The following is a 25,949-nucleotide window of genomic DNA, read 5'->3' on the forward strand; positions in this document are numbered from 1 at the left end:
TAAATTTATCTTAAGATTTCAACTTGCCACGCAATATCCACTTTCTAGTTCATCCTTCTCCGTCGGTGTTTATACAAACGTTGTCCAGAAAATAGCTCGCCGTACGGCCGAGAAGGTGTCGTTTTCTAGCTACACACCATACTTTCATATACTCCCTCTGGCTCCACTTAACCGACTGGCTCCACTTAACCGACGTGAAGGTTCTTTTGCGAAAAGGTCCTCCATGTTTATCCAAACTTCACGTTCTCTATCTTACCACACTCGTTCCGCCACCTTCTCCCTCCCTCGCATTCCACCACTACTGCTCCGCCAACTCTACGCAACTCCCTCCTCCTGCTTTACTCCCACGTGTAGGTCCCCTGCTCCACCTCCATGTGCATCCATCAACTCCTAGATCGTGCCTAAAAAATCCATTATTGGCGATGTTGCCCACGTGCAACATTTCTATCCTAAAGATGAACCCGAGTGAACAAGGAGATTATACAAAGTTAGTGGGTCGTGTGCATCCCTATATGATTTATTTTTATAGTTGGCATGTTAAAATCGATCGGCATGTATTTCTTCTCGATCCTCTTGTATTTTGGATTCAAGTTTTTCAATGACATCGACGGGCAATGGAGAATACCAATCCGTAGCCCAAAACCCAAACCCGTCGTAGAAAATTGTAATACAACTTTTACTATGGTTGGGGAATTTAGGAGCCCTTCAATCTGTTTAATTTGACGGTGGATAAAATAGTAGCACAGGGAAGCACTGGAAAATAAGTACTGGAAAGTACTGAAAAGTACTGGAATTATTCATTTATTTTAATTTAACAGAAGGGTAGTTATGTCATTTCGCGTTTAGATGGCATCCCTCATCTCTCTGGGCCACGGAGGCCACCCCTGTCCCATCCCCCGTCGCCGCCCTGTTCTCAGCCACAGAGGCGGCCGCCGCCCCTGTTCTCCATTCCCACCGCCACCCCGTCCCCGCCGGCTCACCCATCCACGCTCGCTCACCACCTCCATCCCCTATCTCCTGCAGCATCACCCTGGCCGGTGGCCGCGCCGCCGTACGGGATTCGTCGCCCAGGACGACGTACACCACTCACACCTCACCGTCCGCGAGACAGGAGCTCTCCAACAACCTCCAGTTCACCCCCGTTGGACCACTGGGATGAGGCAGAGGAGGTGGTGCTGGCTGTAGCTGCCGAGCGCGGCGTATGAGCTGCGGGTGGGCAGTCCCGCCGCACGACTAGACCGCCTCCGAGACGGCGTCCCCGGCACGGCTGCCCAGGGGTGGTGGGACGAGTAGACCGCGAGCTTGCTGATGGGCATTTACACGACGGTGGACCTCTCCAACGTTGCGTGGAAGCTGTTTGACGAAATGCCACATGGGGCATTGGTGGTGTTGAACATGACGAAATGCCACATTCCGGCCGCCGGACGACTAGACGTCGGCACTACATGTCGGAGGCAGAGCGCCTCTCTGACGGCGTCCCGGTGCGGCGCCGGGGGCCGAGGAGGTGGACCCGGCGGTGTCGAAGCTGCAGGTGGCCGGGATGCCGCGTGATGCCGGCTTGATGCGTCGGAGGTACTGGAGGCGTTGAACATGATAATCAGGTGCGTCCGGTCCAGTGCAGCACTTTTTTTTGGGTTCCGTCTCTTGCAAATGTACCGATGGCCATGTGCAGTAAGAATGGTTGCTTGGCTAATGGATCAACGTCCTGGATGAAGCTAGTGTTCGTTGATTTATCCTCCTGTATCTAGAATTATAGAGCCTATAGTTTCAAACTCATTTGCTGACATTCACTACTACTGTGAATGCCATTTGCTTTAAGAATAGAACCACTGTGAAGTGTTGGTTAAGCACGAATTGATCCTACTACCTGATTGCCATCGACTACTTTAAGAATAAGTTTTAGCAGTAAATAATTAGGCTAAGTGTATCATGGTATCTATTGATTTATTGGACATGCATGGCATATGTTTATCTTTAATTTTTGACATTCCACAAGATTATAGAACTTGTTCTTTAGGATGTTAAACGATGGTTTTAAGGCTGATAATGAGCAGTTGAGCAGTAAACATACAATATAGCACTGTACTTGTATATTGCTCATTGCGATATGCTTATGGGTCTTCACCAAAGCTCGTAATGGTTGATGACAAGGGAGAACAGAAGGAGACTAAGGCAAGTTCCGCTTAACTCGAGATTCGAGGATAATTTTGAATAACACACCAACAACACTGCAGCATTGAGTAGTCATGTAGAATAGTCAAGCCAAACAAATGGCTTACATTAAAATGTAACAACTCTCCAGATCGGTTCGAACTTAAAATTACAAAGTTTACCTGCAATATGACAAAATGGCAGAACTTAAGTATAGGCATAGATTGAAGAACATGACTGTGTCTAAATTGTCACATGCTATAAGAGCAGCTCATCTGAAACTACCCTTGACAGCCACTCCCTGTGAGTTTCATAGTTCCTTGTATGGGCTCACCTGTTGGGGCCCAGGATTTGATTTCCTGCGTGCTCTTCCCTCCACAAGCCCAGTGACAGCATCTGTGGTTAATTTATATTGATCCTTTACAGGATTAGTAGGTTTAAGAGTTTCAATCTTCCTTGGACGCCCGCGTTTCCGCTTTTGACTGCCAATTGGTCTTGGAGGGCTGATTTCCTTTATGCTGGCATCATTTGGAGGGCTTTCTTCCTTTTTGCTGGCATCATTTGGATTGCTGATTACCTGGATGTCATCATCTGCAGCATTGTCTTTGTCAAGCTTTGCCATTCTAGCTTTGTAGGCCTTCTTCTGTAGAGCAGAAACCGGTATGTTAGTTGTATTGTGCAAACATGGAAGATTTTGCTGAATTGAAAAGACAGTTGTGTCGGACTAACCAGTATAGTTCTTGAAGTAACGGATGGAAGGTTGGTGTAAAACTCAAGCCGATGGACAAATTTTGATCTGCCCATCTCATTTGTTCAGATCATATTCCTGTGTGCTCTCTACATTCAACAAAAAAATCATGATAGTTGGGCTTTCCACAATGAGTTTCCATAGTTCCTTGGTGGTTCATGCAAGTGACAAGGGAGTCTGTATTGTTTTTAATGTAACATCTGTAGATGACCCAAGTTGTCTTGAAAAATATATGTTCCATATCGGTTGCTTCCATGATTAGAAGAACTGAATCTTAGAAAATGCAACTTGGATGGATGAAAGGGCCATTTGTTCAGTGATTGTTTGATGAGTTTCTGGTGGTCTATTTAATTCCTGTTATGTCTAATTGGATAAAGGATCTTTTGGAAATTTATTATCAACCACAAAACTGAACTAGATTCAGATATGCAGAAAGACTCTGATGCCCTCTATGAATTATTCATTCTCTCACAATATAATATATAAGAGCTCTGCTGCATTTTTCGTTGCTTACCAAGAGGTTCATATCTCTGAAAGTAGCCTTTTCTCAACCTATTATTTGGTTCTCGGTGTTGTTTGTATTATGATATTGCCTGTTTGTCATTGCTTAGCAAGAGGCAATAATCATTTTCGAAACTTGCAGGGATATAATCATTTTCGAAACTAGGCTATTCCACGCAGAGGAGAAAGGAGGCACTCAGTACAGTACATACCAAACACTTTTCAACTGTAAAACAATTGGGCTTACTGTTACTCAAGAACCGAGCAGATATGGGTGGATTGTGTACCTTAGATGTGATTGAGGTGCTCTTCACTGTCAGGTGGAGAACACCGGCGGGGAGGTGGCGGTGGGTGCAGGGGCGACGCCGGCGCGGGGTTTCACCAGCCGAAGTGTGCGTCCACGAGGCCTACGAATCCGCCTCCGTCGCAGGCCAGTCCACCCGCGCGACAGAGATATCCGGTGATGGGCGCCGGCGCTGCAGGAGTGCCGCAGCGGAAGGTGTTCGGCGACGGCAGGGAAACTGGTCCGGCCGTGGGCGCCGTCGCTACAGGGGCTCCGCAGAACGGTTGCGGCAGCGGCTCCGCGGAACGGTTGCGGCAGCGGAAGGTGTTCGGCTGCAGGTGCTCCGCGGCAGGGGTTCGGCTACACGGGCTCCGCGGCCGCAGTGATTGGCGGCGGCAGGGATTCGCCCAGGAGGCAGAGGAGCAGAGAGGATCGGGGGAATTGCAGATGGAGTTGTGTGGTCGTGCGATGTGGGGCGGTTGCCATGCGAAGTTACCACAATACCCTTAGAATGTTAAATTAAAATACAAAATTAAATGATTAGACCGGACGGCTAGAATAAATTCTGGCGGTAGTACTGGGTAGTACTCCGTAGTACCGCCCAATCACCGTAACACAGCTCAAATTGTAATAGGAAAAGGCAAAATGAATTGGGGTACTACGAGAAGGGTCACAATCTTTGTGCCACTTATACTATGGATTCTAGATTTCTATGATGTTGATAGGCAATAGAGAATATCAAACCACGCCGGTACTCACAATTGTCCTCAAAAGTTGTAATGGCCAAATGAAATGAAATGAAACTAAGCATTCTTGTTTGCTAAAAGTAAACTCCTTAGATAAGGTAAACTTATAGAGATCAAATGGTTAATGCAATTCAGTTCCTAGGTGCATATGCTCCCTCTACCAAGAAAAAATATTTCGAAGTGCCGAAAAATTTGGTTACAAAATTCTACATGTACATTTCCATAATATATGTGTGATCGTCAAGTTTCGCGAGAAACCGATATTTTTGTGGTCTATGTAGAAAAAAGAAAATTTATTTTGTGAAAAGCCTTATTTTTAGCATCGATTTTGTCTTTTTACACACGACACACGACACATGAAACGACTTTTTTTTTTGGCTCATAGCACATGAAGATGTACATCTAATTTTTTTTCAGTTTTTTTAACATTTTAAATGTGTTCAAGTTGTGTTTCAAAATAAAGGGAGTATATGCTCCTATGAGCCAAAACACGACTTCCTCTTTTTTCCCCTCTATCTTTGACTACTAACTAATATTGATATTTGAATTTTTACTTCATTGATCAAACATATTTGGTAGTTTAGACATGAGGGAGAGTATATTATTCAGTAGACACTCAAAGTTGCTCATTGAAGCAAGCTGCGTTTGGCATGTTACAAAGTTCTTAATAATTCAGGAAAAAGGAGAATTGGAGTCGCGATATCCTGGTCGAATTTAGATTTATGTTTTCGTGATTATAATTTCCTCTCCGTGTTCCTTCCGTCGACTCGACGGCGAGCGGCCGCGCCGCCGCCGCGCCGCCACGTCCACAGGAAAGGGGCGGCCGCCGCTGCCAGGTGGGCCCCACATTCTATCCTGCGAGCTCCGTCCGAGGCCTCGGAGTCCGCGCCCGCGCCACCACCACCACTCCAATCGCTCTCCCTCCCGAATCCCTAATTGAGAGATAAACCACCACACCACCGTCACACGCTCCACTCTCACCTCACACTCCGCAGCCATGGGCACGTCGGGGTCCAAGGGCATGGACGGCGTCGGGGGCGCCGGCGGGGCCGCGCTCCCCGGCGACGGCGGAGTGGACGGGGACGAGGGCAGCGCCGGCGGCGCGGTCACGGGGTCGTGGCACGGCGGCGCGCAGCTCTACGTCTCGCTCAAGATGGAGAAGGCGCGGATCATCGGCGACCTCGTGCCGCACGTCTACGGCTCCGAGCCCATCATCGGCTCATGGGACCCCGCACACGCCGTACGGACCCGCCACTGGCTGCTGCTCCTGCTCCCACGCTTGCCGGTTTAATTTGGTTTACATTGTGATCGAGGATTTGGTTTCGGTTTTTGCAGCTCCCGATGGAGAGGGAGCTGGCGTCCATGTGGGAGCTCAGCTTCGTCGTGCCGCCAGACCATGGTATGCACGCTACCTACCTGCCTGCCCTTTCTATACTTTTCAGTACTGTTTATTTAGTAACGGAATGGGTTTGGTGATCTCGTCTGATGGATTAAAACTTGGGGAAGCTGTACTGACCTCCCAGCTGCAGCAATTTAACCAAAAACCTTCAGGAGTTTGTTTGGTAGAATAGTCAATTGCCCCAGTTAAAAGCAAGTGTTCAGTTCAACTTCTGCGAACTCTGGTGCAAATTGCTGAACCTGATTGTTCCTGATGATCACGACCCGTGCAATTTGCTGCAGAAACACTCGACTTCAAATTCCTGCTCAAGCCCAAGGATGCGGCGACCCCGTGCATCATCGAGGAAGGGCCCACACGGCTTCTCACGGGTGGCATGCTCGAGGGTGACGTGAGGCTTGCAAACTTCAGGATTAATGGAGACGACGAGCCGCATGAGTTCAGGGTGTTCAACAAGGCCGACATCGTGTCTCCGCTTGATCTCGCCGCGAGCTGGAGGGTGTACAAGGAGAACTTCCAGCCTTCCATGGTCCGGGGAATCCCTGACGTCAGTATAAATGAAGCACCCGCTCATGCGACCGAGGTGAGAAGTGTAGTGAAAATGAGTACCTGGCTTTGAGTTTTGCCATGCTCTTATGCTTCTGTGTTATGCTTGCATTTCATTAACCCTTCTGCTCGAATCACTGGTTCATTTGGTATCCAAAGTTTATATGAAGTCAACAAGTACACAAAAAATGATGATGACATGAATGGTTTTGACTTCCTTCATTGAAAGTTCAATCTTAGCCATGCAATTTTCTGAAATCCGGAATGTGATATGTCCATAACATATTAACAGTCCAAACGATCACATGAGAGCTGTTTTTTCGCATTTTCTTGCCTTTTGATAGCCTTCTTTGTGCTATCTTATAATTGTAATTGCCATTTGCTTAAGATAATCTGCACACTAAAAAAATAATATGTTATTAACATTTCCTCTTATTTTACCAGTTAATTTAATACTTGCATGATTTTCAATGCTAATAGCAGCTAGTTGGTCTTGTGGTCACCTTTTTTTCTGTCGTGCCTGCAGGATGGATCTGGTTCTAGTCTGGAGCTTGACTTAGAACATTATGTTGTTCCAACACCAACTGCGCCACCAACTGAATATGCAGCAAACCTTGCTGCAACCCCAGCATCCTTAACTCAACCCAGCATATGGACAAATGATATACCTCTTAGCGATGGTATTCAGAGTCCAAGTGCTTCTGCAGATTTTCAAGATCATAGTGACCACAATAAAGTAAGATGTAATCTAGAAAAATTGGTATGCTAAAATGTTGGTTGTACTATTCCGTATAATTATTTAATTGTGTTGTACTTAAAGAAAAGGGTCTGACCAGGGTCTGATGCATCAGTTTCTGGTTGATATATAACTGCTCCATATCCATTTTTCTCACTTCTATAATGAACTTAATGTTCCCTGAATTGATCCTCCAACCAATAATGAACTAGTATGGTTTAGTTTTTTTTTATCATTTTATATAATGAATCATGATTTTTGTTAAGTTACATCTACTTGATATCCATTACTTTCTTTTGAAGTGCAAGTGTTTTTGTTTCATAATATCGTATTGCAGAGTTATACACAATCAAGTATATGATTCATGTATTTCTGCAAACCAAAGTTAGTGTTCTAAAAGAGCCATGCCACATTATTTTGGTCCTTTTGTAGGATACTGAGGCCCCAGTAGCAGATTCTTCTAAGAAGTTACAAGTTTCTGGAATGGTAGAGTCAAAATCAGTTGGTACCTTAATACCATTGCAAAATCAGGACAGGCAAAAGGGACTTTATGTTGACAGGGGTGTTGTCTCTCCTAAGCTTGGCAAATCGTTTAGTGCATGTTCCCTGGCATCTGGCCTTAATTTTGGATCAACAAAGGTCAGTATTGTCCGTATCCTCAACTAGAGTAGGAGGTAACAAAAGAAAACTGAAATAATTAGGAATAAGTTGTGTACGGGTTGATCCTATACACTGACTACATGGTGTATTAAGTGCCTGAATGAACAATTATAAACTTCTAGAGACTTGGTTGAAATTGTGGAACAGGTGTCTGTAAGCTAGTATAAACTAGAATAACCCATTTATTCATTATTCTTTGATGTTGTTAAATAAATATTCCAACAGATTACCTGATTCTTTCTTATTGTTGACTTATTTGAAGGCCATGCCAGAAGCAGCCGGAGCTGTTGCAGCTGCAGCTGTAGCTGATAGGTTGCATGGATCAAAGGAGGACAGGAAACTGGCTATTGTTTTGGTAAAATAATATACTTCTGTTACAGCTGTTAATTGTTTTTCATCTCTTATATGAATATTGAAAGCTAATGTGATAGTATGAGTTTATGATCACCGTATACCATGAAAAAATATTTTATTTTCATTGTTGTTACATAGTAGTATAGTACCTAGTAGCACAATGCATATGCACTTTAATGTTCATAGTGTAAGCAGGGAGAGGAATAACCAGCCATTAGGATATCTTTTATTAAGATTCATTACTGTTTGTGCTTGAGCATATTCATATATTGTTGGTCATTGCTTCTTCTGAAAGGTCAATTATCCATCTGAAAATGTCTACTCATAATTAGGTTGGCCTACCAGCTCGTGGTAAAACCTTCACTGCAGTTAAGCTTACTAGGTACCTTCGTTGGCTAGGTCATGAAACAAAACACTTCAACGTTGGAAAGGTGAGAGGGTATTATCTTGCACAAACAGTACATATTCTTGGATTACTGGAAAATGAACTGAACTCTGTTGGTTGAAACTTGATGTGTAGTACCGCCGTCTGAAGCATGGAGCAAATCAGGTACTAAGAACTGTCATTTGCTACAATTCGCTTCACATGTTTTTGTTGAAGTATAAGCCTTTTTTTTAACATTGCACGATATTTTATTTTCAAGTTACTCTATATCTATATTTGCTTTTATGCATCACTATTGTATTAATATCAGTAATCGTTATCACGGCTATCTTATGCTTGGGTTATTCATCATTCACGACATGCTTGGCGAGCCATATAAAGGAAATGACTTTTAATATCAGTAATAGTTATCACTGCCATCTTATGCTTGGGTTACTCTTACTCATTTTTTACCTTTTTTTAAAGCTCATGATCGTAGGGGAAGCCCCTACGGTGTGTAATTTCTTTTATATATTTCCAAAGAAGAATGTTAATATATGCACCATTCACTACATGCTAGGCAAGCCATATAAAGGAAATGACTTGAGGTGCTTTATCTGTAGGGGTAGAGGGCATCCACCAATTCTTTATAGGAAATGACTTGAACCATTCACTATATGCACCATTCCAAACAGTTCTGTATATGTAGGGGTAGAGGTCATCCACCAATTTTCGCAGTAAACGTTGAATCTCACCAACTAGCTGCTTACTGAATATGTATGCTCATTGGTTGAGCAAGTCAATTCATAGACTCTTTTTTTTCTCCATACTTCTATCTGCACTGTTACTGTACCCATGACATGGTTGGCCCTGATTCTTATCATAATACTGCTTATTCACATGATATCTTGTATATCTGGATTTTTGCAATGTAGTTTCTTTAGCAAATGTCAGCAAAACCATATTCCTTCACCTAACAATTCTGTAGTTTCATTGGTTCAGTCTGCAGACTTTTTCCGTCCTGATAACCAAGAAGGGATTGAGGCACGTAATGAGGTTAGCATGCTTTGTTCTACAGTTTGTTGCTAAGTACACTCTAAATTGTATAGATTCTTCATGTTCACAATATATGTCGTTCAACGTTTTTAAGATGATTGCCTCACAACCAGCCCCATGAGACGAATATTAACATTAAAGTGATAGCTGTGATTCAAACAAATTTATCCATTTTTTTATTCTGTCCAACATGTTTCCAGGTGGCTGCTTTAGCAATGGAAGACATGATAGACTGGATGCATGGAGGTGGTCAGGTAAGCTGATGTTATGTTACATAGCCTGCTAACAATGTAATATTCCTTCTGACCAGTTCCATTTTTTTTTAGGTTGGTATATTTGATGCAACGAACAGCACAAGCAAAAGGAGGTATATGCTAATGAAGATGGCTGAAGGGAACTGTAAGGTAAGTCACACTTCCACAAAAATACTGTCATACTATTGACAGTTTGTGGGTTAGTTTAATTGTCCTTTTGTGCGTTTGATACATTTGTATTACGTACTGCTTGCTAACTGAATTCATTCTCTACAGATAATATTTCTGGAGACAATATGTAACGACAGGAACATAATCGAAAGGAACGTTCGCCTGAAAATTCAGCAAAGTCCTGACTATGCTGATCAGTTAGGAACCGACAACCCCTCAATTTTCCCTCGCTAGAAAGATAATATCCGTGAACTTATTCCCATGCAATTTTGTAGGCCAGACTATGAAGCTGGATTGCAGGATTTCCTTGAGCGCCTGACAAACTATGAGAAGGTCTCAAACTCTCAATGCTAAACAAGTTATATTCTGGTGTAGTGTTTCATGCGAAATGAAAATTTTGAGCTCTGTAAACTATATAATGTTGAATCAAGTAGGATTCATATTGCAGGTCTACGAGCCAGTGGAGGAAGGTTCTTATATCAAAATGATTGATATGGTAAAAGGGGAGGGTGGTCAGTTACAGGTAACAAACATTATTTTCCTGGTTATCCTGCTGTCCTGTTTTTAAACATAAGGCCATTGGCCCGGCTTTATAGATAAAGCCATAGCGGCAACATAGTAGCGATACAATGACAGTTCGAGATCACCAACACACCCACACTCTAGATTAAGGTCTCATACAAGTGCCTCATAGGCAGCCCACAACAAGAAAATAAAGACGACATGATAGCAGTAGTCAAGAGCCCTCCGTACTCATCCTCGCGTAGAGCCGCCTAAGCTCGCCCAGCGCCTCGTCCAAGAGGTCCCTGTCCCGATGTCTTACCAGAACCCTCCAGCTCTGCATGTGAGTAGACATGGTGAAGAGAACGTCAGCTGGATGTCCGATCACCTTCCCTTCGATAGCTAGCTTGTTGCGTGTGTTCCAAAGCGTCCAGCCTAGAGCTGCGAAGGCGAACCAAGCTAGCCTACGTAAAGGTCCGGAGAGACCTTGGACTATCGCAATGAACTCACCGACCCCTGTTGGATTCCAGTTACATGGGAGAAGTTCCTGCACCCCTGCCCACATGAACTTGCCACAGGAAAACTCGGATCTTGGGCGGCACCCTCGTTCGCCAAACTTCCTTGTAAAAGGGGTATTCGGTTACTAAGTCTTATATTTACAAGGCACACAAGATAGGTTCTGACCTGTTATATCTCAAACTGTACTAGGGTTCATTCATTACACCAAACCGAGAATTTTCGTTGAATTATGTTCTTGTGGGCTTCTAGCGTTTGAAACTCATCATGCCAGATTTGTTTAGTACTTCTTTGAATTTCTTAACTTTTTGTCACCTTGTTCCAGGTGAACAATATCAGTGGCTATCTCCCTGGTCGTATTGTCTTTTTCTTGGTATGTACTTCAATGCTTAGTTGCTTACACTATAAATTTGATACAGTATATGGTTGCAGTTTCCGGAGAAATCATAATATCAGCCTAATATTGGAATGCGCATACTATGCCGTTGCCACAAATTTATTTGGAGTGTTTCACAATAAATTGGGTTCACACCAGAGCATTATTATTTGTGAATTTTAATTGGTGACATGTCTTTTCTCAATGCGACTACAGGTGAACTCTCATCTTGCGCCTCGGCCTATTTTGCTTACCAGGCATGGTGAGAGTTTGCATAATGTTAGAGGAAGAGTTGGTGGTGACACGGTCCTGAGGTTTGCTTCTATGAACTTCAATATGATACTTTCAGATGATACTTTTATATACTTAAGTTACCATGTTGAGTTATGTAAGTAACAGGCAAACGGTACTCCCTCTGTTCCTTTATATAAGCCATATAATTTCTTGAGAAAATTTCCAAAATATAGAGCATATTAGGACTGTAGGCAAATTAAGCCCTCTCCGAGTCACGCATGCAATTCATAAAATTGAGGAGTAGCAACTCCCCGCATGCAATCCTTCTTTCTATTTAAATGACCTGCATGCAACCCCTGGAAATTAGGCGATTGTTTTGCCCCATGTAGGCTGTATGTACCATTCAATTGGGAATCCTTTTTCTTTCTCTCTCATGTAGCGGTAGCGCTCACGATTAGGCATCATTTTAACGTGCAGCCTGACTTTCCTATTTTTCCTCTAGTTTGGGAGTCCTTTTTCTTTCTCTCACATAGATTCAATGAGAGAGATATTTGTGGAATTTGTTGCCATACTAGAGGAAGATATCTGATTGGGAGGGAGAGAGAATCCTGACTTTCCTATTTTTCCACTAGTTTCACATCGTTCTCCTGGGGCTACTACGTCCAAAACCAACAAAAGTTAACAGTCCTAGACCATGCATTAATTTCCGTGCAAAAACTATATGGCTTATATCAAGTAAGGGAGCGAGTAATATATATGGAAATTTTAATTATTTTACTTGTCAAGAAAGTATCACTCAGAATCATTTATCTTCTGGGAATTAGCCTACGTATTCACTTACCAAACTCCACTTCAATGTGGCTAATAATTTTGCAGTGAAGACGGAGAGCTTTATGCTAAGAAACTAGCCAACTTTATTGAGAAGCGCCTAAAGTCTGAGAAAACTGCAACTGTAAGTAATTCCATTAAATTGAGTTACACTTACAGGAGCAACATTGTTGTCAGTATTTACTTAAAAGAGACAATGTTTTCGATCCTATGAAGTGAGCTAACAGAGCCTCTTGCTTTCATTTGTGTTTGTGTTTTATGCTGTTTAGATTTGGACCAGCACTCTACAGAGAACAATTTTGACAGCAACTCCAATTGTTGGATTTCCAAAGGTACTTCCTTGAATGTTTATGATTTGTTTTACAAACGTCTTGCTATCTACAAGTATGTATCCTGATGAACGTTGGCCCTTGTTGGCAGATACAATGGCGTGCTCTTGATGAGATCAATTCTGGTGTGTGTGATGGGATGACATATGAAGAGATAAAGAAAATTATGCCTGAGGAATATGAGTATGTAGTCCTCTCTTATTTTCACAACAATTGTTCCGTAATATCTTATTGGATTTATATACAATGCCGTGCTATTTTGTTAAGTATCATGCTGCAAAGCTATCTTAATTTTCATATTAATCATAGCATGCTAAAAACTAGAAGTTTCGTCAGACATTTTGACATGTGTGAGTTGCAAAACTGAGCTGACAATATATAGCTGCACATTGCATAATTTCTTCAACAAAGCATTAGATTAACCTTTTCATAATTATTATATATTTACATCTGAACACACCGTTGTGGTGTTTTGTCATGTACTGTGCAACTTGCAACCAGGTCACGCAAGAAGGACAAGCTGAGATATCGCTACCCCCGTGGGGAATCTTACCTTGATGTGATTCAGAGGTTAAAAAATCTCACTGCATTGTTCAGAAATGCTGTTTTACTATTACTAGAATATGAAAACAGAAAACTATGAAAAAAAAAACATATTCTGCTATTATCTTCACGGCTCCACCATAACTCATGTGCCGAGCTATTAAACTATCCTCAGGTTGGAACCTGTCATCATCGAGCTTGAGCGCCAGCGAGCACCAGTGGTTGTTATATCCCACCAGGTAAATTGCTATAGTTGATGAAACAAGTCTTGCGTAGAAACACTGATCTTGAATTGCTTACCCTATTTATAGGCCGTCCTGCGAGCGCTGTACTCGTATTTTGCCGACAGGCCATTGAGGGAAGTTCCAGACATGGAGGTAACATGGGACATTTTTATCTTTTGTCGTTGCTCAGTGCTGTATTGAAAACTCGCAGAAACATTGCTGAACCAAATCAATCCCTTTGTAATGTAATCTAGATGCCACTCCATACCATAATCGAGATACAAATGGGCGTCACCGGCGTCGAGGAGAAGAGGTACAAGCTCATGGATTGAGAAATTGAGATGCAGCTTGTCTCGGCAGAACAACAAGTTTCATATTCTCTGTTGAAGATACAACAGTACATATATGATACGGTTAACTCAGTATAGTTACCAACTTCTCATCCTTCTCCGGATGGTGTAAAACTAACCCCTCCGGTGTAAAATATTCGACCAAAAATACCTACTGGTCATTGTAAAAAAACATATACTGCTAGTAGTATGAGTATACTGTAAAAAAGAATATATATATATACCACTCCCGCCGGCCCTAAATATTTGTCACAGGTTCAATGAATCGAGGCACATTTTAAATATACTGTTGTTAATAAGTAAGGAATGCAGGTTCATCCTGCAGCTGGAAGTAACAAGTCCAAGTATTTATTCCTTGTCCTCCTTTATTTCCCTGTGGCTGATGTCATTGAAGAAATGTACCATCACCACCTCACTGCTCATAAGTTGGACTCTGGAGCCACGAGACCTACCAAGCCAAGCCTCGAACCGTCTTGTCCTGCTGTGCTGTTCCCATATCCCATGTGAGGACACAGAGAAGTTTCAGTTTCTTGCTCCAGAAACTCGGTTCGCCATGGCGCGGTGCTCCACAGTGTGCCAAAATCTCCCCTGATTTCGTGCGGCATCTGCGAACCTTGTAGGGGAAAGATGTACGTATGCCTGCCTGGCTGGTCGCCACAAGTTGCCAATAGTTTTTGTTACCAAAAGGCGACGTTTGACGAAGTTGGTGAGCTTCGACCAAGTTGATGCGTCAGTGACATGTGGGGTATGTCGAAAACGAAGGGCGGCAACGAGTTCTTTAAAGATCGATATACTGAAGAGAATCGAATTTGCAACTTGTGACTACCTTCGGATATATAGTCCAGTCACACTAGACTGCCACCACTGTGTACGTACGTAGGCATTATCGCGCATTGCGTAGCGTGCGCCAGGCAGCATTCAGCAGCAGCCATGACACCGTTTGCTCCTCCTTACAACACCAACGTCCTCCTGGCCGCGGTCACCGCGCTCTCGGCGGCGATCGCCTTCGTCGCCGCGCTCCACCTCTACGCCCGCTGCTTCCTCCAGCAACGTGCCGCCGCCACCTCCACGACCAACCCACACGCGCTGGCGCTGCAGCGGCCGCCGGACGGCTACGGCTACGAGCTCCACGCGATCAGCGTCGTCGTCGACGCCGCGGTGTGCGCTCCGGACGAGGCGGCGGGGCTGGGCGCCAAGGAGCTGGGCGCTCTTCAGGTGCTCGTGTGGGAGTCGTCGTCCGCCAAGGAGAAGGAGGCCACCTTCGACGAGCATTGCGCGGTGTGCCTCGGCGAGATGGAGGACGGCGAGCTGGGGAGGCTGCTCCCGGCGTGCCGCCACGTCTTCCACGTCGGCTGCATCGACGCCTGGCTCCGCCTCAGCTCCACGTGCCCGGTCTGCAGGTCGGCGGTGAGGACGGAGCTGGGTGCGGCGGCTCCGGCGGCCGCCGTGGAGCCATTGAGCTACTGTTGAGCTGCCCAGTGCCGGAATGCCAATGTATGTATATCAGGGCCGGTAAATATATATGTTTGGACTTTGGACTGGACCCTCTCTCGCTTAGGTAAAAAGAAAGTATGTGTAGTTCCTATGATTTTGGTTCTAGTTTAGGTTACTTAATTCCATCCAGGCTCCGAAATTTCCAGACTAGATATACATACAGGAATAAGTTTAAGTAAAAAAAAAACTACCATGAAAAGTTAAAAACATGTGTTACAGAAAATGCAGTGTTCCTGGTTTATTCTTGAACAAATCACATATTATTTCAGCTGCATAAAATTTATGAGAAAATTCCGGATGAAATGTTAAGATCCAAACATCCCTAGACTAAAGATCGTCCAGCCGCACATCCTAAACAGGCTTTCTGTCCCTGGATCATTCCAATCTACCATGAAAAGTTGAAAAACACGTGTTAAAGAGAAATGCAGTGTTCCTGGATCATTCCTGAACAAATCACATATTATTCTGAGTTGCATTTATGACAAAATGCATGATGAAATGTTAAGATCCAAACATCCATAAACTGCTCAATAGCGTGTCCAGCGTCCTCAGACTGCCATCAACCCATAGGGCGCACTGTGGCATGCCAAACATGAGCCAATGCCGAAGCCACGTAGGATACCAACATCCGGGTACCACATGCCAGCGATCCTAAAGAAAACTACAGAGAATGAAGGCAAATGATTGATTCTATTGATTGTGACTGTGGGGTATTTATAGGTCCCCAACAGGTGCTTACAATGCCGGTTACAATGTTTGGGTCGCTTCCAAAAGGTGTAGCGACTGTTCGGTGTAGACAGCGTTTGGACAACGCGATATTTCTAACTGCTAGGTAGTTTTCCTAATAGAAATCCTAACTGCCTTATTAGCCTAATTACAACGCTAATTTATTCCTAACACTCCCCCTTGGACAAACGATGTCTTCAAAATCTTCTATGTCCGAAATTCTTCATAGCGTCTTGAGTGCTTGAAAACCTTGATAGTCCATAATCTTGAAAGTTTGAGAATCTCCAATCTTGTCCAAATTTATCCTCGAAAAATCCTGTGGAAAAATAGAAGGAGAATATAGGAATCCGATATACCGTTGGTATAATAATTGTATCATTAAAACCTATATGAGAAATCCGTTGGAGAACTCATAAGGAAAGAGTACAATATATTATTATCGGATGATAAATACTAAGTTTAGTCCTGGGAGATTTCTCCCCCTGAACTTTGCAAATTTCTAAGTCGTTCCATACCAATGCCATGAATGCATTTTTGAAATGCAGCTGCTGGTAAAGACTTAGTGAACAAATCTGCAAGATTGTCACAAGATTTTGTTTGCAAAATATTAATTTCTCCATTTTTCTGTAATTCATGAGGAAAGAACAGTTTTGGAGCAATATGTTTTGTGATATTACTTTTAATATATCCCATATGCATTTGAGCAATACATGCAGCATTATCTTCATAGATAATAGTTGGTGATTCTAATGAACCTATGCCGCATGAGGTCTGGATATGGTTAATCACTCTGCGAAGCCATACACACTCACGTGAAGCTTCATATAATGCAATTATTTCAGAGTGGTTAGTGGAAGTTGCTACTAGAGTCTGTTTAGTTGACTTCCATGATATAGCAGTTCCACCGTATAAAAATACAAATCCAGTTTGTGATCTAGCATTATGGGGATCAGAAAGATAGCCGGCATCAGTATAGCCAGTCAAAGTCATATCTTGATTCTTCTTATAGAATAAACCAAGATCTTTGGTACCTTGTAAATATCTGAAGATATTCTTCACTCCAGCCCAATGGCATTTTATTGGAGCTGCACTATGTCTAGCCAATAAATTTACTGCGAAGGCAATATCTGGCCTAGTACAATTAGCAAGGTACATTAGTGCTCCAATCGCACTAAGGTATGGAAACTCAGGTCCCAATAATCTTAGTTATCATCCCTAGGTCTAAAAGGATCCTTTTCTATATCAAGGGATCTAACGACCATGGGTGTTTTGGATGGATATGATTTATCCATATTGAATTTTTCCAAAACTTTCTGAATATATGCGGGCTGATAAACGAGTATTCCTGAGGGAAGATGCTCAAGTTGTAAACCTAAGCAGAATTTGGTTTTTCCCAAATCCTTCATCTCAAACTCCGTCATTAAATGATTGCGTGCTACAGATATATCTGCCGCGTTACCAATGATGTTGAGGTCATCAACATAAACTGAGATGATGCAAAATCCTTTTGAGGATTTCTTAATGAAAACGTATGGGCAATCATCATTATTTGAGTATCCTTTCTGAAGAAGGAACTCACTAAGCCGGTTATACCACATTTTACCCGACTGCTTTAAGCCATGGAGTGACTTTTGTAATTTTACACAATACATGTTGCGATTTATATTTGGATTAGGGATTTTAAGTCCATCAGGGACTTTCATATAAATATCCGCATCGAGTGACCCATATAGATATGCGGTCACTACATCCATTAACTGCATTGATAAATTCATTTGTACTGCCAATGATATTAAGTATCGAAACGTAATTCCACTCATTACAGGAGAATATGTATCGTCGTAGTCGATACCGGGTCTCTGCGTAAACCCTTGTGCTACTAGTCTCGCTTTATATCTCACCACCTCATTATTTTCGTTCATTTTTCGAACGAAAACCCATTTAGCTCCCACAGGGAAGACTTTTGAGGAGTAGGTATTACTTTAGAGAATACCTCTCTTTCATTAAGCGAGCGCAATTATGCCTCAATTGCCTCCTTCCATTTAGGCCAATCCGAGCGCTTCAGGCACTCTTTCATAGATTTTGGCTCTGGATCCAGTTGAAGGGTTTTAGCAATTTTAGAGGAGAAATATGTGTCGACAATTGTAGTCTTTCTATTATATGATTCTCCCGAATCGATATAGTTTATGGAAATTTCATTAGTTTCTTCAGGCACCGTGTGATTTCCCATAACAACGGAGTCTGGTTGTTTCGATGTCCCAGCAATAGAATTTGTGTGCACATTTATGCTAGGTTCTTGATGTTGAACATCATCTTGGTGTCTATCAACTTCAGGTTGATTTGCATTTACCGTCATAGATTTTCTTTGTTTCCGCGGTGGCTTTGGAGAAGCCTTTTCCCTTGAGACCAGATTTCTCCCCCTTTTATTTGCAATTGGGAGTTGAGTAGTTTTATTTGGTACCTCTACTCGTTCTGGTGCATTGACTGCAGGGATATATGATTTAGTGACACCTTTGTGATCAGTAAATGCGTCTGGCAAGTTATTTGCAAAGTGTTGCAAATCTATTATTCTCTGAACTTCAGATTCAGATTCTTTAGTACGTGGATCTAGGGATTGGATGCCTGTTACATTCCAATCTATTTCCTGGCATTCTTTGTGGTTTGTTTCTCCCCCTAATGCCGGGAAATGATCCTCATCAAAAATTGAATCAGCGTACCGGGCTGTAAACAGGTCCCCTGTTAGGGGTTCTAAATATTTTATAATTGACGGAGATTTATATCCCACATAGATTCCAATTTTTCTATGGGGGCCCATGGAGGTACGCTGCGGTGGTGATATCCGTACGTATACAGCGCAACCGAATTTTCGTAGGTGGGAAATACTTGGCTGATTGCCTCGTACTATTTGAAATGGGGAAGTTTCATGATATGCAGTTGGTCTGACTTGTATCAGATCTGCGGCGTGTAAAACCGCATGTCCCCAACAAGAGGTTGGTAAATTGCAATTCTGCAACAATGGTCTAGCAATTAATTTTACTCTTTTGATTAAAGATTCAGCCAATCCATTTTGAGTATGAACATAAGGTACAGAATATTCTAAATGAATGCCTAAGGCCATACAATAATCATTGAATGCGCGTGAACTGAATTCAGCTGCATTATCCATTCTTATTGTTTTAATCCTGCGTTTATATATCTCCGTATATAGATAAATTCGGATGATAAATTAGCGTTGTAATCGTGCTGATAACGTAAAGAAAACTACAGAGAATGAAGGCAAATGATTGATTCTATTGATTGTGACTGTGGGGTATTTATAGGTCCCCAACAGGTGCTTACAATGCCGGTTACAATGTTTGGGTCGCTTCCAAAAGGTGTAGCGACTGTTCGGTGTAGACAGCGTTTGGACAACGCGATATTTCTAACTGCTAGGTAGTTTTCCTAATAGAAATCCTAACTGCCTTATTAGCCTAATTACAACGCTAATTTATTCCTAACAGATCCAACCCATTTCCCCCGCCACATCGCCTCTCCTCTTGCTTGAGACCGTTCCCACTTCTGGATTTGGCACAATTATTTTGTATGACGAATTCTCACAATAACATCAACAATGCTATAACGCTCTTCGATATTTGGTAGACTTGTTGAAGGTCTGACCACCAATATACCAAAGGGTACTACCTAGTCGATAGCATCTATCCAAGATGGTCAATATTTGTGAAGACAATCACTGAGCCTTTAGGTCGGAAGAAGTTGCAGGAAGAACATCGAGTGGGCATTTGGTGTGCTACAATCTCAATAGTTACGTACCCTGCTATTACTTGATCTCAATAGGAGATTGGGGGGCTACACAGAGGTGTCCTCCCAAACACGGCAACATGTGTGGCACCCTCCATTCAGCCGAGCCACTGCATTTGGCGACGCGACTAGAGGTGCTCTAAGTCATGAATACAAGTTACCATAAAAAGAATGCCACCATCATTTTTTCCATTTCTTTTACCCCCTCCGTTCCTCAAAAAAGCTGCCCAACTTTATCTATATACGGAGATATATAAAGACATGTTTTACTTATAGATACATCCATTTATAGAAAAAGTTAAGCAACTTCCTTTGGAACGGAGGGAGTATGTTAAATGAGTTAAGAGCAATTGAATTCGTTGGGCTGGATATGACCAGCGCAGCACCAAGACAAATAATTATAGAGGATTTCCTCAATTTCAGTGCTTCATAATCCTGCAAATTTACCTAATCAGGTAGAACATGACCAGTTCATATTAAGCAAGTTTCCTTGTGCTCCCAGGACTATAATTAGACCCCTTTTTCCTCTGGAAATATCTCTTTTTTCCTTTTTAATCTTATTATTCGTTGACATCTCTTCAATTCTTCAGTCCCAACAAATCTAGCATTTGCCACTTTTTACCTGAAAAAATAAGTACTGTACAACCAAAGGGTCTAGGATATTATTTCTGAGCAGTTTCTACTTTCTAAACTGACCGGCTGTTTGCGGGACGTGCCGTCCCTTTTCTCTTGATGTTAGCATTTCCCTACATGCCCTGTATCTGTATGGAGCTTTATCGATCATGACACAAACTGCCTTTCCTCACAGGAGGTCACAAAGCAGTGGAATAAAGAGGTTGCACTTACTTACCAGAGGAGCTCCTACGCAAACATGTTCTATATATGAATGCAACTTAAACATATCTGAAAATCCATGCGTTAACTTAAACATGGATTGGTTATGTTCAGTTCTACAACTGCTACTAGCGACTAGTATGGCTAAATGGCTACCATTTGCCAATATTGATCATGACCTAAGCTTCAGTTCCGCTGTCCCATGTCTCCCGCCCCCAACCTCACCCATCTCAACCTCTCTAATGCTAACTTCATCGACCAGTTGCACACTCGCATTGTGCACCTCGAAAATCATCTCTCTCTTATCTATCTGAACTCAGTTTGGACATCAAATAAGGATATATATGAAAAGAAATCTCGAACATGTTCGCATCACCAATCACCTAAATAGCCATTTCTCATCGCGGGCTGGTAGTTCTTGTATTACGTTTTAACCAATAACATGGGTCGGTAATGGATCTCCAAGGCAGCACAAATGGAGATGACATTTCAGGTTTGTAAACAGTTTACCTATTTTGAATAATTTATCAGGTAATCTGAATTCAGACTGGTTTGGGAGAATAAAATCAGTATCTGCAAGACCAAAGGGTGTCGTACATGAAACAAAGTTACAGAGAAATAATCTGGATGTTGTAATGATAAAGTATAAAGCGCAGCATACCGGCCAAGCTAAAGCAAGCATCCACCACCTTGTCCAGAACCTCTGCCACAATTAATGGTCAGTATCACCTTGGCTGCAGATGACATCATGAGAATGTAGTACTAGGAGAACTGTAAGCATTCTTTTCTTAAAGATAAATGCAGAAAAAAATAGACAATCATGAGTGGTATACTTACTGGTGGCAAATGCCAACCTGTAGAAAATGGAGCAATTCTTGAGCAGAGACTAGATAATGAACATTCCTAATTAAGTGTAGCACAATTTGCAAGCTGTAACTTTACAAGGAACTTACTAACTCAATGTACAAGGATGAGCATTCCTTCCGAACATGAACTCCAAATTTGACGGCAATATAAGCAGCATAGCTGGTTTCGTCTCTAAGAAAAGTTCAGTGTTGTAGCATCTGGTATCAGCGACTGAAAGGTACATCAGTTTAGGTGTTGGTTATCCACAATAGTGCACAAGAGGTATGATAAATAGGCTGCAAAGTAACAGAACGCTGTGGATTTCAAGTTCCCCATAATGTGTCATTTCAAATTTACATGAAGGGAGTAGTCCACAGATATGCATTCATCGGAACTGCAATACACCATATTGGAATCTGAGAATGGTTCCTCTACACATTTCACTATGACCTATGCCCAGAGAGCTAATATAGACATAGAAGCAGATCCGAGCACCAATGCAATGTAAGAGGCCTTCTTCAGTTTTAGAGATGATGTCATCATCTTGTTATGGAAGAAATCGAGAGAAATGAGATCAACCAGTGCCATGTAAACAAGGATTCCAGCAGAAAGTGAACCAAGAAGGCCTTCAATTATCAGGGCGTTTGGACTGCTATCATCATAGCCAGTCATATGGAAGACTGCCATTCCAAGAAGTATTCCCAGTGGTGTTGTCACTGAGAACATTAAGCACATGTAACCCACTGTTGCCACCCCAAAACCAGCCTGTGAGAAATGGACAAGAATATGTTCAGTCATCAATGAAAATCACAAAAATCCCAAGCTGATGTTTATGTGCTATTACGATTCCAGAGAAAAACTTCTAAAGGAGGCCTTGATATGTAAAGTATGGATGATTATATACAAAAAGTGATACAATATACGACTGGAAACTGCTCAGTAGTGCCATTATAAAGTTCTGTCTATTTGGCACATATGTACAAAATGGATGTTGCAGGCGGTGGCCATGTTTGATACATAATGCCCTTGCTTTGTCTACTCCGGAAAGTGACAAGTATGCGATTTCAGTTATGAATCGATTGGCTGTTCTACCATCTGTGCACATTTGAAACCTCTCCCCTTTACTTTTTCGTTAGTATGTCAGACTGCATTGTGGAATTGCTCTCCAGCAAGGTACCACCAAGCCAAAAAGAACTTTAAAAGACCTAGCTAGTGCTACTCTTCTTTCCCTTCTCCTGTGTGACACATCAAACTCAATTTAGTGCCAAAGTGGATGTGGACGCGGACAAACAGAATTATATGGAAAAAGATTGTCTACAAAGACAATAGCCCGCATTGTTTTACGTGACACAGAAAACTGAGGCCTCGAAGCTTTTACTGCTAAAGCAAATGTAATTATGTAAAGGGGCACTGGTGTACAACAGGGATCCTTCCACCAAGAGCCATTCTGAAGTTACACAGGGGATTGAGTGCTATAGAAGGAGTTTATCAAATCATATTCAACGAAAACTAATTCCTGCGCAAGTGGGGGTGAATGTCATCAACTCTGATTAAAACAATGGCATGGCATGCTTACTATGTGAGACAGAAATCAAATATCTAAATCAAGATAGGAGGGAACAATCCCTTGTCTTCTCTAAGTGCAAAGCATTAGTTTAGTAACAGATAGCAACATAGGTATCACATATTATAATCAATCAATAAAGTATGACCACAGGTCAATGATACACTGACATGAAACATTCAAATAAGTAGCCAATCTCCTGATTCATACCACTACAAATATGCAACACTAAACTCACACTACAAGTCAAAATATGAAAAATTGAGGAATCATATTCAACTGCAAACCATAGTGATCTAGTAACATATTTCCCGCATGACAAAGTGGTATATGCCAGACTTTCAATTGAACTAAAACAATGGCATGACATGCTTACGCTGAGAGTCGGAGACACAGAAATCAAACATCTGAATCAACATACGGGGGAGAAATCATTTGTCTTTTCTAGGTGGAAAGCATTGCTTTAATAAAAGATATTAAGGTACGTAGTCACTTATCTATTCATAAAGTATGATGCGAGGTCCATCAGACTGTATTTTTTTAAGAAAACAAATCAATATGAAACACAAAACTGACATCAAACATTCTCATGAGCTGCCAGCTTCCTGATTCATGCTAAATTAGGGAACTAAATGTCGTTCCATTGACCCCTGTACATCACAGTTTTACTGGAGTATATTTAACCACCACAAACTAGCATTGCGAGCAAAATTCTTCTAGTAATAACAATTCAACCAATTGCACAGAGAAATTGAGATACTAAATACTGTCTGAATCTCACCTGCGCGATGCATCCGCCGAGGCCCATCCCCTCGAAGACCTGGTGGAAGGAGAGCGCGACGACGAGCGGGCGGATGGCGCAGACGTCCTGCGACATCCCCAAGGTGACCCCGATGATGACGGAGTGGAAGACTATCCCAATCTCCAGCACCTTGGAGACCATCTTCTGCTTCTTCCTGGCCTCCTCCTCCTCCCCTTCCCCCACCTCCACCACCTCATGCCCGCCCCCATGGCACCCGACACTAGGGACCACCACCGCGGGCTCATCGCTGCGGACCAGCCGGGCGCCCTTCTTGGCCCCGAAGAGCGCCACGTCGTCCCGGTCTTCCGTATGACCGTCGGCGCGCGGTGCAGGGTCGTGGTCGTGGTCGTCGTCGAGGAAGGCGCGTTTCCTGGGGCTCATTTCGCCGGCGAGCTCGAAGACGGGGGCCTTCTTGGTGGTGGGGATTGGGGCGTAGGGGGTGTCCTGGTCCTCCTCCTGCGGCGGGACGTGGCCGTGGGCTTCGAGGTGGGACGAGGCGGAGAGGTCGACGAGGAGGGCGAGCAGCGCGCCGACGAGGCAGAGGAGCCCCGCGAAGGGGAAGTCCCGCCAGGGCCTGCGCGACGCGACGGCGCAGTCGGCGAGCGCGGCGTAGGCGTCGGGGAGGACGTGGACGAGGGAGGTGGAGAGGATGACCCCCGCCGCGTAGCACTTGACGAGGAGCAGCCCCCGCGCGTAGCCGTCGCGGCCCTTGAAGGCCCTGGTGAGCGCGACCGGGAGGCAGACGCCGACGGCGCTGGCGATGAGGATGGCGAGCAGCGACCCCGTCTTGAGCCGCGCCGCCGCGGCCCCGTCGCGGCAGACCCTGGACAGCGCGGCGAGCTCGGCCGCCGGGAGGCACCCCGCGCCGGGCATGGCGGCGCGCGCGCGAGGTGTTCGGCGAAATTACGCGCGCGCCAGTAGACGGCGACGGCGACGGCGACGGCGAGCGATAGGAGACGGGAGCGAGGACTTCCATTTGGGATTGATGAGTGGGTTAAAACGGGCGAGGTTTCAATGCGGGGTGGGCCCGCGGAGACCGTGGGTTTTGGGGAAATTTATGAGAAAAGAGAGGAATGGTTTACTAGACGCTGAAAAGTCCAGTGGATCTGATAGCATCTCCAATAAACGCTGTATCCAGCGCTGTATCCAAAAAAAAAATCGACTAATTTAGCGCGTGAGAGGTGCAATTAGATGTATCAAAATATATTGTAACCAGTGCTGTAAAATAGAGCGCGCTGCAAAAGCACTATCTGATACACTATATATACAGCGCCGGAAAAGGTGTGCGATTCGCAGAAACAATTACTCAGTTTTACAACTTTAAAATTTAGAGCTTCTGTCGGAGGAGAATATTGCCTCACACGTGAAACATGGATAGACCGCACCATAAAGTGTTTTTACAGCGCCAAAATTTAACGCGGCTGTTGAAGATGCTCTGATAACTCACACTATGTCGTTGCTCGTAGGACGTCAAGTGAGATCAAAATTTAAAGTTTTCCTTAGAATTTAAGATCCGGGACAAATAGAGTCAAACTTGTACCCCTAGTTCTTTTCTTTCCGCTGGCACTTGCCTCTCTAGCTGCTCGTTCTGAATTGTGTACATGAGTACATCTACCGTCCTCGCGGTTCAACAAACTTTCCGTACTACTAATGACATTCCATAAAATTGTTTAAGTTTTGATGTATCCAGACACTATCTAATACTATCAGTATATAGATAGGTAAATCCAAACTTAAAGGAAATCTAAAGTTTTATGGTAGGGAGGGAGTTTTTCATTTTGGTCGGACCAAGCGAAAATCCACATAGAGCCATTCTAGCAGATATAAAAATAAACTTGGTACCGCAAATTGGGTACGTAGTTTTAGGTACAAAGTATATGTGGGGGTACGTCTCGATCCAAGGCATGACACATCGCAAAACATATTTTCAATACTTTAACAGGCGAGTGCATCAGGCAATTTTCAATTTCTAAACATTAATGATTCAAATTAATAATATTATTTGGCTCAAAAGCACG

General features: G+C 43.2%; 4 protein-coding genes and 1 long non-coding RNA gene across 5 annotated transcripts; 3 read left to right on the forward strand and 2 right to left on the reverse strand.

Moving 5' to 3' along the window:
- The first annotated feature begins 867 nt into the window (after positions 1 to 867).
- On the forward strand, positions 868 to 5,130 carry LOC127292795 (uncharacterized). The gene is made up of 3 exons (XM_051322254.2): positions 868 to 1,601; positions 3,543 to 3,628; positions 3,721 to 5,130. The coding sequence occupies exons 1-3, from the start codon at positions 1,591 to 1,593 to the stop codon at positions 4,191 to 4,193; spliced, it is 570 nt and encodes a 189-aa protein (XP_051178214.1). The 5' UTR covers positions 868 to 1,590; the 3' UTR covers positions 4,194 to 5,130.
- On the reverse strand, positions 2,186 to 3,825 carry LOC127292810 (uncharacterized). The gene is made up of 3 exons (XR_011754438.1): positions 3,688 to 3,825; positions 2,881 to 2,988; positions 2,186 to 2,794 (listed from the first exon to the last, which is right to left on the reverse strand). It is a non-coding gene; the product is annotated as an uncharacterized lncRNA (long non-coding RNA).
- Positions 5,131 to 5,282: 152 nt separating the features above from the next.
- On the forward strand, positions 5,283 to 14,110 carry LOC127292788 (6-phosphofructo-2-kinase/fructose-2,6-bisphosphatase). The gene is made up of 23 exons (XM_051322243.2): positions 5,283 to 5,669; positions 5,765 to 5,828; positions 6,110 to 6,408; positions 6,898 to 7,107; positions 7,540 to 7,746; positions 8,030 to 8,122; positions 8,454 to 8,552; positions 8,642 to 8,671; positions 9,488 to 9,541; positions 9,742 to 9,795; positions 9,868 to 9,945; positions 10,072 to 10,163; positions 10,242 to 10,299; positions 10,415 to 10,489; positions 11,309 to 11,356; positions 11,576 to 11,673; positions 12,470 to 12,545; positions 12,691 to 12,753; positions 12,842 to 12,933; positions 13,252 to 13,320; positions 13,469 to 13,532; positions 13,605 to 13,670; positions 13,772 to 14,110. Exons 1-23 carry the CDS (start codon positions 5,427 to 5,429, stop codon positions 13,847 to 13,849), a joined length of 2,310 nt encoding a protein of 769 aa, XP_051178203.1. The 5' UTR covers positions 5,283 to 5,426; the 3' UTR covers positions 13,850 to 14,110.
- Positions 14,111 to 14,568: 458 nt separating this feature from the next.
- On the forward strand, positions 14,569 to 15,571 carry LOC127339121 (E3 ubiquitin-protein ligase ATL41-like). Its single transcript, XM_051365029.2, has one exon. The coding sequence runs from the start codon at positions 14,798 to 14,800 to the stop codon at positions 15,335 to 15,337; it is 540 nt and encodes a 179-aa protein (XP_051220989.1). The 5' UTR covers positions 14,569 to 14,797; the 3' UTR covers positions 15,338 to 15,571.
- Positions 15,572 to 21,869: 6,298 nt separating this feature from the next.
- Positions 21,870 to 24,918, reverse strand: LOC127292811 (zinc transporter 6). Its single transcript, XM_051322290.2, has 2 exons — positions 23,911 to 24,918; positions 21,870 to 22,330 (listed from the first exon to the last, which is right to left on the reverse strand). The coding sequence occupies exons 1-2, from the start codon at positions 24,802 to 24,804 to the stop codon at positions 22,016 to 22,018; spliced, it is 1,209 nt and encodes a 402-aa protein (XP_051178250.1). The 5' UTR covers positions 24,805 to 24,918; the 3' UTR covers positions 21,870 to 22,015.
- Between the last annotated feature and the right edge of the window lie 1,031 nt (positions 24,919 to 25,949).

The sequence above is a fragment of the Lolium perenne genome, chromosome 1, assembly GCF_019359855.2.
Source record: "Lolium perenne isolate Kyuss_39 chromosome 1, Kyuss_2.0, whole genome shotgun sequence".
Classification (NCBI taxonomy): Eukaryota; Viridiplantae; Streptophyta; class Magnoliopsida; order Poales; family Poaceae; genus Lolium; species Lolium perenne.